The sequence below is a fragment of the Cucumis sativus genome, chromosome 5 (genome assembly GCF_000004075.3).
Source record: "Cucumis sativus cultivar 9930 chromosome 5, Cucumber_9930_V3, whole genome shotgun sequence".
Classification (NCBI taxonomy): Eukaryota; Viridiplantae; Streptophyta; class Magnoliopsida; order Cucurbitales; family Cucurbitaceae; genus Cucumis; species Cucumis sativus.
The window spans coordinates 3,477,269-3,490,135 of NC_026659.2; the positions used below are offsets into that span (position 1 = coordinate 3,477,269).

General features: G+C 32.3%; 1 protein-coding gene across 7 annotated transcripts; it reads left to right on the plus strand.

The window, feature by feature from the left end:
- On the plus strand, positions 1-6,947 carry LOC101211175. Of its 7 annotated transcripts, XR_969469.2 has the most exons (5): positions 2-2,599; positions 4,517-4,738; positions 5,040-5,208; positions 5,557-5,628; positions 6,637-6,947. XR_969469.2 is itself a non-coding variant. In XM_011656570.2 (3 exons), the coding sequence occupies exons 1-3, from the start codon at positions 294-296 to the stop codon at positions 4,517-4,519; spliced, it is 2,355 nt and encodes a 784-aa protein (XP_011654872.1). In that variant the 5' UTR covers positions 1-293; the 3' UTR covers positions 4,520-4,652. The 7 variants fall into 7 exon arrangements, 4 of the variants coding, with proteins under 4 accessions (XP_011654872.1, XP_011654871.1, XP_011654874.1 ...); XR_004216736.1 differs by having other exon boundaries at positions 5,032-5,208; positions 5,557-6,947; XR_969468.2 differs by having other exon boundaries at positions 5,557-6,947.
- Positions 6,948-12,867: the final 5,920 nt, after the last annotated feature.

Here is a 12,867-nt window from a genome sequence, read left to right on the forward strand (position 1 = left end):
TTTCTCTCTCTCTCTCTCTCTCTCTCTCTCTCTGCAATTTTTCAATTCATCCATTTCTCTCTCTCAACTCATCATCTTCCTTCTTCATTTTCAGTTCTTCCATTCTTCTTTTGCTTCTCCAACTCTCACTCTCAGCCGCCGGCGACGGTTTTTTCCTTTTTCACGATGATGCTCCAGAGTTCTAGTATTGTGCGATTATCGGAGCGGAGTACGAGAATTGAGCTTTTGGTTTTGTAAATGAATGTATGCGAATCTTTGTTGTGATTACAAATTGGGTTTTGTTATTGTGATTGATGGCTTCCACTAACTCACCGCCCAACATTGATGCTTCGACGTTGACGGAGGATTTAGCGACCAAAGCTTTGAATAAACGGTATGAATGCCTTGTAACTGTTCGAACAAAGGCTATTAAAGGGAAAGGGGCTTGGTATTGGGCTCATTTAGAGCCTGTTCTTATACGGAATCCAACTAATAGTCTTCCCAAAGCGGTGAAGCTCAAGTGTTCGTTGTGTGATTCTGTTTTTTCGGCTTCGAATCCGTCAAGGACTGCATCTGAGCATTTGAAACGAGGGACTTGTCCTAATTTGAGTTCAATTTCTCGGTCTATTGCTTCGGCTGCGTCTCCGTTGCCGATATCGTCTATTCCTTCTCCGACATTGCACAACCACAAAAAACGGAGCTCTCAAATGAATGCTCCAATTCTTACTGCTTCTTATCAAGTTCATTCTCTTGCCATGATTGAGCCAACGCGTTCGTATGCTCCGTTAATTTCCTCTCCGCCGACACCAGGGGCTCAAAATTCGGTTGGGATGGCGAGTAAGATGGGGTTTAATCAGCATCAGTTGGTGTTGTCAGGTGGGAAAGACGATTTGGGTGCGTTAGAAATGCTGGAAAACAGTGTCAAGAAACTCAAGAGTCCGCATGCTTCACCTGGGCCAAGGCTAAGTAAGGAACAAATCGATTCTGCTATTGAATTACTGACTGACTGGTTTATTGAGTCATGTGGGTCAGTTTCACTTTCATGCTTTGACCACCCCAAGTTTAAGGCCTTGCTTAGTCAATTGGGTTTGCCTTCATTACCTAGAACCGACATTTTAGGAGCTCGGCTTGACTCCAAGTTTGAAGAGGCCAAGGCTGATTCAGAAGCCAGGATTAGAGATGCAGCGTTTTTTCAAATTGCTTCAGATGGGTGGAAGAATAAGAACTGCTGTGATGAAGAGAGTGTTGTTAAATTTATGGTCAATCTACCAAATGGTACTACTGTATTTCAAAAAGCACTATTTACAGGGGGATTGGTATCATCCAAGTATGCAGAAGAGGTTATTTTGGATACGGTCAACGAGATTTGTGGAAGTGGTTTGCAGAAATGTGTGGGGATAATTGCAGATAGGTATAAGGCCAAGGCGTTGAGGAATTTGGAGATAAAGAATCATTGGATGGTAAATCTCTCTTGCCAGCTTCAGGGTTTTATTAGTTTGATAAAGGATTTTAACAAAGAGCTTCCACTTTTCAGGGCAGTCACTGAAAATTGCTTGAAGGTTGCAAATTTTGTAAACACCAAATCTCAAGTTAGAAACTGTATAAACAAGTACAAGGTGCAGGAGCTAGAGGGTCATTGGTTGCTTCATGTTCCTTCTCCAAACTGTGACACATCCAAAAACTTTTCACCTGTTTATTCTATGCTTGATGATATGCTTAACTGCGCTCATGTGCTTCAAATGGTTGTGTTAGACGAGTCCTATAAGGTGGCATGCATGGAGGATTCACTTGCTACTGAGGTTTCTAGTTTGATACAAAATGAACGCTTTTGGGATGAATTGGAGGCAGTTCATTCATTTGTGAAGATGATACGCGTGATGGCTCAAGAGATTGAAGCAGAACGGCCACTGATTGGGCAATGCTTGCCACTCTGGGAGGAGCTGAGAACAAAAGTGAAGGAATGGTGTGTTAAGTTCAGCATAGCTGAAGAGCCAGTGGAAAAAATTGTAGAAAAGAGGTTTAGGAAAAATTATCATCCAGCATGGTCAACTGCATTTATACTAGACCCGCTTTACTTGAGGAGGGACATGAATGGGAAGTATCTTCCACCCTTCAAGTGCCTTTCACAAGAGCAGGAAAAGGATGTGGATTCACTTATCAATCGGTTAGTGTCAAGGGAAGAAGCTCATCTTGCATTCATGGAGCTTATGAAATGGAGATCTGAAGGGTTAGATCCACTTTATGCTCAGGCAGTTCAGGTTAAACAAAGAGACCCTTTAACTGGAAAGATGAAAATTGCCAACCCACAGAGTAGGCGACTTGTCTGGGAAACTTGCTTAAGCGGGTTTAAAACCCTCGGCAAGGTTGCACTGAGGCTCATTTTCCTCCACTCAACATCTTGTGGCTTTAAGTGTAAATGTTCTATCATGAATTTGGTTTGCTCAAATCGGCACTCGAGGGTCGGCTTGGAGAGAGCTCAGAAGATGGTATTTGTTGCAGCTCATGCCAAACTTGAAAGAGGAGACTTTTCTAACGAGGAAGACAAAGATGCAGAACTATTTGCAATGGCAGATGGTGAAAATGACATGCTCAATGAGGTCTTTTCTGATGCACCCTCAATGTAATGTCTTCTTTTGAACTCCTGTAGAATAATGGAAATAGGGTATATTAAATTCTTTTGTTGTTTTAATTCATTTTACTTTTTCTTTTGGTTCTTTTTTCTTTCTTTCTTTCTTTTTTCTTTTTTCCTTTACCGCAATTTTTGTGTTGTCCATGTAGAGTAGATTGAGCCATGTACTGATAGAATCTACGCAGGTGCATGATTCTAAGGGAGTCCTCAATCTTTTTTTTTTTCTTCTCTTTTTTCTTTTCTTTTTCCCCTTCAGGAATGGTTATGAATTCCTAGCCTTGCAGAACAGAGGGCATAAAAAGGTAAAAAAACTGGTCAGGAATTGAGTTTGAGTACTCTTGTAATAATTTTCTAGATTGACATGGGACTTAAAGTGCTGTTAACTTTGCAATTGTTTTCACAAGGATTTGGTTTCATTCAGGAAAAAGAGAGAGAGAGAGAGAGAGAGATAGAGAGAGGGAAAAAAAAAAGAAAAAGAAAAAGAAAAAGAAAAGAAAAGACGATGACACTGACCTAAAATATGGAGCCCCTTTAAATTGACGATCAAATGTTTCTGGAAAGTGGAATTAACTTCGTCCGATTAAGAATGTTCTGATATACATTTCCTTGTCTGTGTATGTATCAAGAACACATTATACCTTGACTAGCTGCAGTAGCACCAGAAGGATCTTCATGATCCAGTCTTTCCTGGTTTCCCACATCTTTATCTTTGTGATCGGTTTTAACCGTTTAATCTCCTTTGAAGTTGAATCATAATTAATTGAATTGTTAAAAGAAGATAGAAGAAGAAAAAGAGCTGTAGCACATTTGAAGACAAGAAACTGCTCGAGATAAAATGTGAGCTTAATCGCAGTTTTTCACGACTGCCACAATTATGAAGCAGTCTTTGACATTGCTTAGTCTAGGCAAACATAATATTATTCAATGACAGACACGGTGGCATTCAAATGAATATCAAATTGACTGACTACTCTACCAAGTGTGACACATTGTAAAAGTTTCTGAACAGAAAATAAAGTATTGAAGGATATTGTTCTTTTGTATTCAAACAAAACTTCCTCCTGTAGTAACTAAAGACATTTTCCCGAGTCCTATTAGGCATCCAATCAGCAGTTGAGTTCCATATCTAACATTTGAGATTCCAATTTTCTTTTACTGCTAGTACTGATAGTTAGCGTAGCTGCTCTGTTTAGCTTCTTTCATGTTTATGTGTTAACTTTATTAAAACACCACTATAGTATGTATATCTTGCCACATTTCATTTTGGTCCCCCTAGTTTCAAGTTCTCAATTTTATTTTCTATATTCAAATGGACTGAAGTTTTTGTCCATACTCTTCATAGTTGTTGGTCAAGCCATGTTTCACAAGGGACAAAAAGTTCTGGTTGTTCAAATAACTGAAGTTGAGCCTTGGGACTCTGGGGACCAGAAAAAGAAAAATAAATGGATTTTTTCCTGAGGCAATTATTATTTGTAAATGATATTTATCCTAAAAATTGTTATCATTTTTAGTGAAGTGCCCCCTGCAATGTATGGGCCATTTTCTTTTCTTAAAAAACATGAAAATAAATTTTCGTAATTTTCATGCAACTTATTCAAGCATCTGAAAGCTCCCTAAAGAATATTAAGCTTTTGAATCTCAGTGCTATGTATTCCATGATTAAGAAGCCCAAATTAATGTTTAATGTTGATTAATTTGCTCCGTATTTAGATCTAATGAAATATTTCTTAGTTCATAGATAGAAATGATCAAAGCATGCAAGAAGCTTCCAGGGATTAGGTTGGTTTATTAGGTTAATTAAACGTAGAATTTTAATAGCTTGGTGGACAAAGAAATTTAACAACTCTCGGAAATAACGTCGGGTTGAAACTTTTATAACCTTTTTTCTTTGTATTTTTTTTAATGCAGTAAAGTGGTGGATGTGTTTGATCAAACCGAACCAGAGCTGTCAGGAGTCAACCTCGGACTAGGTACCATATCTTTGCAGCTGAAGATGCACTTGGCTGATAGAATCCCAGATATATCTCCTGTTTTGCCTACTTATGTCACTTTTTGAGCCCCACTGTTTGGAGTGGATGTCTATCTCAATGCTGTTGTAGATGTCATAGTCAAAGAAAAGACATTTACAAGGTGACATATCCTCTCTCTCTCTCTCTCTCTCTCTCTAAAGATATATATACACATATTTATATATATATATATATATGTGCGTGTGGTGGGGATGGGGTGGGGAAGGGGGGAGGGAAGACACCTTCATGCATGAGACTTTGAGCATGGATTTATTTTGCATTATTCAAATGTTCTGTTCGCTTCTGTCACCAATTTTTAGTAGCTTGTTATTGAAATCTTCCTGTTCTTATGACATTTTTACTCTTAGAATGGGCCCTTGTGTGAATTTTCCACCTGAAAGTTGAAGTTTGAAGTTTTGCAGATTTATTGGTTAGCATTGGCATGATTGCTAAAAAAGTCTTGAGCAAAGGGCAAGCAAGAAGGGCTGTCGGCATGAGTATGCACATAACAAGGTCGAAAGGGATGTAGCAACGAACTTGAATTGATGTTGCATGTATGGCTCAGAAAACAACTTTGACAACACAAAGCAGGTTGGTAGTGCTTTTGAGGCGACATGTTTTATTTATTATTTTTCCACTGTTCTTTTCCACCTCTCGGCTCTAACCAAGAAAAAGTAAATGTTCATAGAATATCTTTTGTTACATCAATATTTTTAATGTTTGATAAGGATATGTTAGTAGGAAAAAAAAAAAAAAATTAGTACATTTGATAACACAATAGTCAAACATTAATACAAAACTTGAGTATCGCATTCTTTTCCTAAGCTTCTTCTTCTTCCTGCTTTCAGTGGAGAAGTTATCATTCAAGCTTAATTTATTTATTTTTACTCACTCCATTACTTTTCTTCTTATCTGCCACAATATTCTCCTATGTCTTAGGTTGAAATGGAGGAGGTTCTAGATCTCAAAGGAGCCATTATGCTAAATTTGCCAAGTTACCTTTTAATGATGGTAAGAATAAAAGCTAAACTTTTTAATGGTTTATCTGGTCCTACCTTTCTTATAATTGTGTATTGAGCATCCTCTGGCTATCTCTTCCTCGCTAAAAAAGAAAGTTAGATACCATTTACCATTTAGGTGTGCTGAGTCTTGGTTTAACCCATAGTCACTGTTAGTATTGGGAATGATGTCATAAGCTAAGCTTGTCGGCTTGGCCAAGTTGTATGCCATTGGCATCCCAATCTGGTACACCTGAAAGTGTTCTTTCTCCCCACATTCACAAAATCAATGCTTAAAAAGAATATAAAAGTAGATGTAGTCTTTTAGTTTTTGAAAACAGTAACTACATTTTGTTCCAATTGATGCATAAGATGGGGCAGTAATGAAAGGTTCAAAGCTGAGAGAGGATTAGATGAGAAAAATGTAAAAAACTTGGCAATATTTGTTTGTACATTTGTAGATATGATGTATTATTAGGTCTTCATTGCTCTTAAATTACAATAAATTTTCTTCAACGTTTACCAATGAGAGAAAGATTGTCCTAGTAGGTCTTCTTCTTCCATTAAAGAATAAACCAAAAAAAACACATTGCTCCCCTCATTTCTAGGGATATCAATAAAGTTCATTGACCCACATTCACTCTCTTTTCTTTTAATCATGGGTCTCAAGATTTACCTTCATTACACACGCACTCCACTACAAATTGACTTACCATCAAATAGATTGGGGTGTGAAAAACGATAACAAATAATAGACTGCTTTGGCCTATTTTGAAAATATACCAATCAAACCCAAATATTTACAAGTATAGCACGTTGCAAAAGAATTTGCAGCTTCAGTAAAATATTGATCTAGTTCTTGAAGTTTAATAGTGATAGACCTTCCATCGTCAATAGTTGTTATTTTTTAATTCTTAAAAAATGTTATTATAGACTTGATTATTATTTTTGAAAGTATTATCCGTAATTATGATGGCTTTGAGAGGTTGATGGTTGGAATTACATTCTGCCATGGCTGTAGTGATGAAGTTTTAAATTTACTGACTTGGCTTTGGGATTCAATGATGGTGGAATGTATGTGGATTTTGTCGGCAATGTCAGACAATGGTGACTGCTCACCAACTAGAGAAGAAAGCTTTATTATTATTATTATTATTATTATTATTATTGTTATTATTATCATTATACTTTTCTTATTCACTTTTTAGTATGCTTATTAAAATGTCATTCCACTCATTGTTGTTATTGTTAAAGGGAAAGTAGATATAATTATTTGTACACAGGACACACTCTTTTCTACAAGGAATCTTCACCCTTTGAATTGCTCATCAACTGTTTCTGTTTTCACTTTCTTTTTCTCATGTTTTGATTGCTTTTGAAAATTGATGCCCAACCATTTTATGTGCCATGATGTCAAAAACAAATGGGTAGAATTCATTGCCTTTTTTTCTTTTACCTTTCCTTTATTCTTCTATTGCATAGTTTGTAAATGATTGATTCTCTTAGGGGTGTTCAAAGAGCTGGAAGGTAATCAGATTACCGGATATATGAGGGTTATTGGGATGCACAAGGAATTAAGGACGGAACAAAAATAGGATCATGAAGTGTGAAAATGGTGAAAAAAAGGACTGAGTTGAAAACTGGTAGAATCAAATGAGTTTCGTATTACAAATTAAGTCCAAGATGCTCAATCAAAAGTTAGTTTTGAATTACATTACAATCCAAACACACTTCATTACTGTCCTCCAAACAATCCCTCAAATTTCAATGGAGAATTTTCTGATGAATGACTTTAGCCGTCTTTATGTATGGAAAAACCTTATATAAATCACAACTTTTAAATATAATTTTATAATCTGAGACAAACTAGGAGAGGATAGTTGCCAACCTCTTCATTGTTGTTCCCCTAAACTAGGCTGTTGAAGTTGTTTGAAAACTTGGTAGCATACTTTCTTGGAGAAAAAGGTTCCATTACCGACTCAATTTTCTTCAATTTCAGGATTTCTGAGAATCTTTTTTAAGAAAATATTATTGATATATGATTCATTAGTCAATTCGAGCCAGACATGTTTCCTTATCAATAGGTTTCAAAATGTTACAATTTTAATTTTGTCTTAATTTAGTCTATCAAAACTAAAATTATTGAACTCAAATTCGAAGGTAAAATTGTAAGAAATGAAAACTAAACTCAGTATTTAGATATGGAAAAAAGGTTTCCCCAGGATTGATTTTATATGCATATGCATATGTGTGGTTTATATCTGTATATTTTGTGGTGTTTTGGCAGTAAAAATTGAATGGTGGGAAGGAATTTGTGTTTGAATTAGTGCAATGAAATCTCAGGTAAAAGGACAATGGTGTTGAGAGATTATGTCAATGATTTTGGGTAAGAAAGAAAGAAAGAAAGAAATACTTTAGATTATACATTAATGTGATCCCTTTTTCTTTTTGTTTGAATGACATTTTACTGTTTAATTCACATGCTAATCTACTTTTTTGGTATGCACTTTTGGCCCTTTCCCTATGAACTTTGCTACAAAGGAATGTCACTATGCATTTTCCCATCAAAACCCTTTCCCCACCAAAACCCTTTCCCCACCAAACCTTCATTTTATTGGTTATGTGGCCCCCAATTTTATAGCCCAAAATAATAATAATAATAAAAGGAAGTGTATATAAAAAGCTATGTGGAGATTGAGATTTTCAAATACCACCTATTTACACCTTTCAATTAAACAAAGAGCGATTGTTTTCGATTGCAAAACCGTTAAAAATATTCACAAATACTCTAAAATTTTATAGTTTGATAGATTTCTATTTACGTCTATTAACATCTATTAGCGATAGATGATAGTAGTTTAGTTTGGATATCTTGCTATATTTATAAACATTTTGGTTTATTTTTCTAAATTTGAAAACTAATCCTTAATTTTGGTTTGTAATCATTTAGTCATTGTACTTAATTTTGTAACAATTTAGTCTCTACCGTAAAAAATTCATCAAAATCAAGTGTTGGTGTTTAATTTTATGATAATAGCCTTTGTGTATTTTGTAAAAAAAAAAAGTGTGTTTTTAATTAGTTTTATCGATTTGTTTACATAGAAAACCTCATCAAGCTTAACACTAAAAAACGATTATTTTTTAACCCTTGGATTAGTATGTATATTTATTTTTGTTTCTATATTTTTAGAATAATAATTAAATCATCAAACCTACCACTACCCTTTTGATTGTAGATGTGAAATGGAGGGATTAAATTGGTTCTTTCTTTGACAAAACATATTAAAATTATTGTAATAATTACATTGATGAATGGATTGAAATGCCCTTTATTTATTTTTTTATATATAGGGAGAAATAATACTCTAATGCTATGTGAATTATATGAACAAGATTAAGAGAGAGTGTATGATAATTAATCTTTTCAAATCTTCATAGAAACTTCTATTCAAAATTTAGATATTTGCATAAAGTTAACTTCATCGTAATTTTAATTTGAGTCTACGTTTCTGAATACTTTTTTAAAAAACTATTTTGTAATTAAGATGAAGTGGAAATTTCTAATTAACAAATTTCAAATATTTTGTAGGGTTAGATCTTTTATTGATCATTATATTATTATATATTTGGCCACTACATATATATATATATATATATATATATACACACACATATGTATCACATAAGTGAGTGAGAGAATTAAAATACAAATATTGCTAATGGTCTTAATTTTAAATATAAAACCTCAAATCATAGTATCAAATTAATTAATGGTCTCTAAGAAAATGTCCATTTGGTAGGTCAATCCCACTTGATTATTACTTTTATTGCCACAATCATAAATAATATCTCTTTTAGTTACATTTTTTTTTTTCAGAAGAAAAAAGAAATCAATATTATGAAACTATTCATATTATTAATTGAATAATATTAATATCATCTCTCTTTGGTCTTCCCTCACCCACCTATTAAAAAAAAGGTCAAGCTATGAAGGGAAATAAAGGATGAAACATGGTGGTTGGGCATTGAAAATGGTAAAAGGGTAGATTTAGAAAAGAAAATATATACATTAAGGTAATGTTTGCTTTAATTTGAATTTATCAATCTTAGAGTTGGAAATTTTGTGTATTTGTTGAAGTTTTGTAGAAAAAGAATTTTGGGTTTAGGTAAGGATTATTTATGAGAAGGTTTAGTATCCAAATGTGGTAATTAGATTGCTTAATTAAGACTGAGTTTATAGAACTTTGTGAGGTTATTGATGGATTTAACAACAAAGTTAAAAATCTCTTAACATTTTAATTTTGAGATACACAAACATGAACTCATCAAATTAGAACACTCTTTTATTGAAAAAGTTAGATTGTGTAAGAAATGTTATATGAAGTACATTTGTCTTAATGTGGCTTGTAGTTTAAAAAATGGGGTAAAACCTAAAATGATGTAAATGTTTCAATAATCAAAGTTATAACAATGGAAAGTATAGGAGAGAGTGATTTTCTTTTTCTTTCTTTTTGTGTGTAATGCTCGAAAAGAAAATTGTACGTTAAAACTTAGGTATTAAGGGATTACTAAAAGAATTGTGTGATTGTATTTTCAGATTTGAAATTAGACTTGTCAGAGAGGACTACGTATTGCTTATTTTAATGTTTACACCTAATAACGTATATATACTCGTTTTTTTAGTACGATAGAACAAAAGACGCTAGAGAATGAAAAACCAAGACAAATCAAAAGGTAAAACAAAATTAGCCCATGGAAGATGGTCTTTCGTTCCAATATAAACTGATTAAGCATCAAATTATTAATTAGAAGTTGTTTAATAATTTTAACGTAGTTTTGATATTTTCTAGTTTTAAATCTTTTTAATTAATGACATTTAAAGTTGGAATTAATTTAGTTTTCTTATAATACATTAGGGTTTTATTAAGAGTTATTTAAGTCTTGCATTTAGGTTTTTTTATATATGGAGATTTATGATTTTCTATCAGTGAAATTTTTTTGGCAGATGACAGAGCCTCAACACCATTCTTTGACAATTCTTGATTCAGGGTTTCATGCTAAGAACATGTAGATAAATTTAATCACAATACTTGTGGAATGTTCGAACTTGGAGTGAAAGAACTAGTTTGTATCAAAAGGATAATACAAAATCTAATTCATTCCCTTGGGATGTTGTGAAACTGATTGGGGATAACATTTTAGCATTTGATATTATGGGTTCACAAAATGAGTTCGTAATTTTCAAATTCTAGAGATTTTAAAACATTTGAGATGATAAGTATGAGCGACATGTATAGTCTCGTATACACCACGTTAACAATTCTTTGTTAGGTATTTATCCTTCATATAAAGTTGACAATGACACAATAACAGGTTCAATAAATGTGTGTTTACCATATGGCTTTTAAAAAGAGTTCTCATAAGAATTTGTACACAAAGTCCTTCAATCTTTAGAGAGTTAGGGCAACTACACATTTGAATTTATGAGTTGATTCCATAACTATATCTTAACCTTCAACTACCTTGAATTGGTATTATAAATTAACACATTTTATTAATCCCATAGACTTATTATTTGACATAATTTAATGCATTTTTTCTATGACATTTGAAAAAATATCTGCTCATATGTAAGAACTGATCAATTTATGGATAAATTTCAAATGTAGTCTTAATAAATGTCTAAATTGATTCCTTTATATATATAAATACGTATCATGTTTCATGATATTTTATGGAGTAAAGTTTGAAATAATGTGTTAATTAATATACGTAGAGTTCAAGGTCCCTCTCTTTTCAAGTTAAAATTAGGATTTTAAAAAAAATTAACAAATTATTTACACAACCAAAATGTATTTATATACTTGATTTTGTAAATATATATGATAGTTAAGTAAAAGTAAAACTAATGATGAGGACTCATCGTTTTTACTTTTATTAAATAATGAGCATCTCCCAACAATAAAAATGTGTTAAAAAAAACTGATGTTATAAGATTTTTTAAAGTTTTGTGGAGAAGGGTAGTGTAGTTTCAAAAAGTACTTTTTTGCAAAGGATAAACAAACAATATATTATAATGTCATTAGCCAAACGTGAGACAAACATCTCATTTCTTAGTTTAAAATTTTCATATTCAAAATTAGTGGTTTTCACACACATTTCAACCAAAATTTAAAATTCCGAGAATATTTCTAGATTTCGAAAATTTTCAACTTTTTGATTTTGTTTGAACAAACGATGATCTTTAGGACACGCTACAACTTTTCACAAATTTCAGATTTTTTTTTCTCAATTAAAAACTTTCATTTATGAAAATAATGAATTCGAAGATGAAAACCATATTTACTTTTAACTTACGAAAATTGTGGAAGAAAAGTATTCAACTATAAGTCAAGTAGGCCACAATTTTCATAAAGTTCTTCGAAATTTCCACTCATATTTTAAATCAAACCTTGGTAAAGGATATACAGATATGTATATATATAGATAGTACATTTAAGCAAGTTTTGATTGATTTTGATTTAGAAAAATAGTGTGAGATGAGAACGATACCTTGAATTTATTCCAAGGGAAAAAAAATTGTCACGATTAAAATTCAGCACAACAATTTGTGATAGAAAAGTCATATGAGTTAGAATACCAAATCCAGGTTGTTGAGACGAATACCAAACATTCGTTAAATATAATGTAAAATTTGAAACATATTTCAAAAATAGGTTGTTGTAAGATTATTTTTAAAAATAGATGAGTTGAAGTGAAGTCGTGTATGGTACACGACTTCGATGAATTGGACTCCACCTCTTCTATTTTTCCTTATTTTTATACATATACTACATTTGGCTCCACATTTTTTTTATTTTCTAATTATTTATATACGTGGATCTCACACATTTCACTTTTTCTCATTACTTATATATATATACCCACATATAATACATTTAAATTCTAAAAATATATTTCTTTATTAAATTAATTTATTTTTTTATTTTTTTCTTTATTTATATTTAATATCACAATCTTCAACATTTCTTATTAAATTAATTTTTCTAATTTAATTTAATTATTTCTTAATCACAATTATACATATCTTTTTTTCCAATTTTAAATTTTTTTAAAAAAGACTCATATATTAACAAAAACATGTTATTAAAAATATATTAAACAAATAAAAGTAGTAATAATAATAATTGAGAGAAGTTGAAATTACTCAAAAATAATAATAATAATAACATTTGTAGCCACCAACGCACAT

Excerpts from the sequence above, each read along its gene's own strand:
- LOC101211175 (XM_011656569.2), top strand. The coding sequence starts at position 294 with ATGGCTTCCACTAACTCACCGCCCAACATTGATGCTTCGACGTTGACG. Across the intron at positions 2,600-2,864 it reads TTTTCTGATGCACCCTCAAT|GAATGGTTATGAATTCCTAG; the intron begins GTAATGTCTTCT and ends TTTCCCCTTCAG.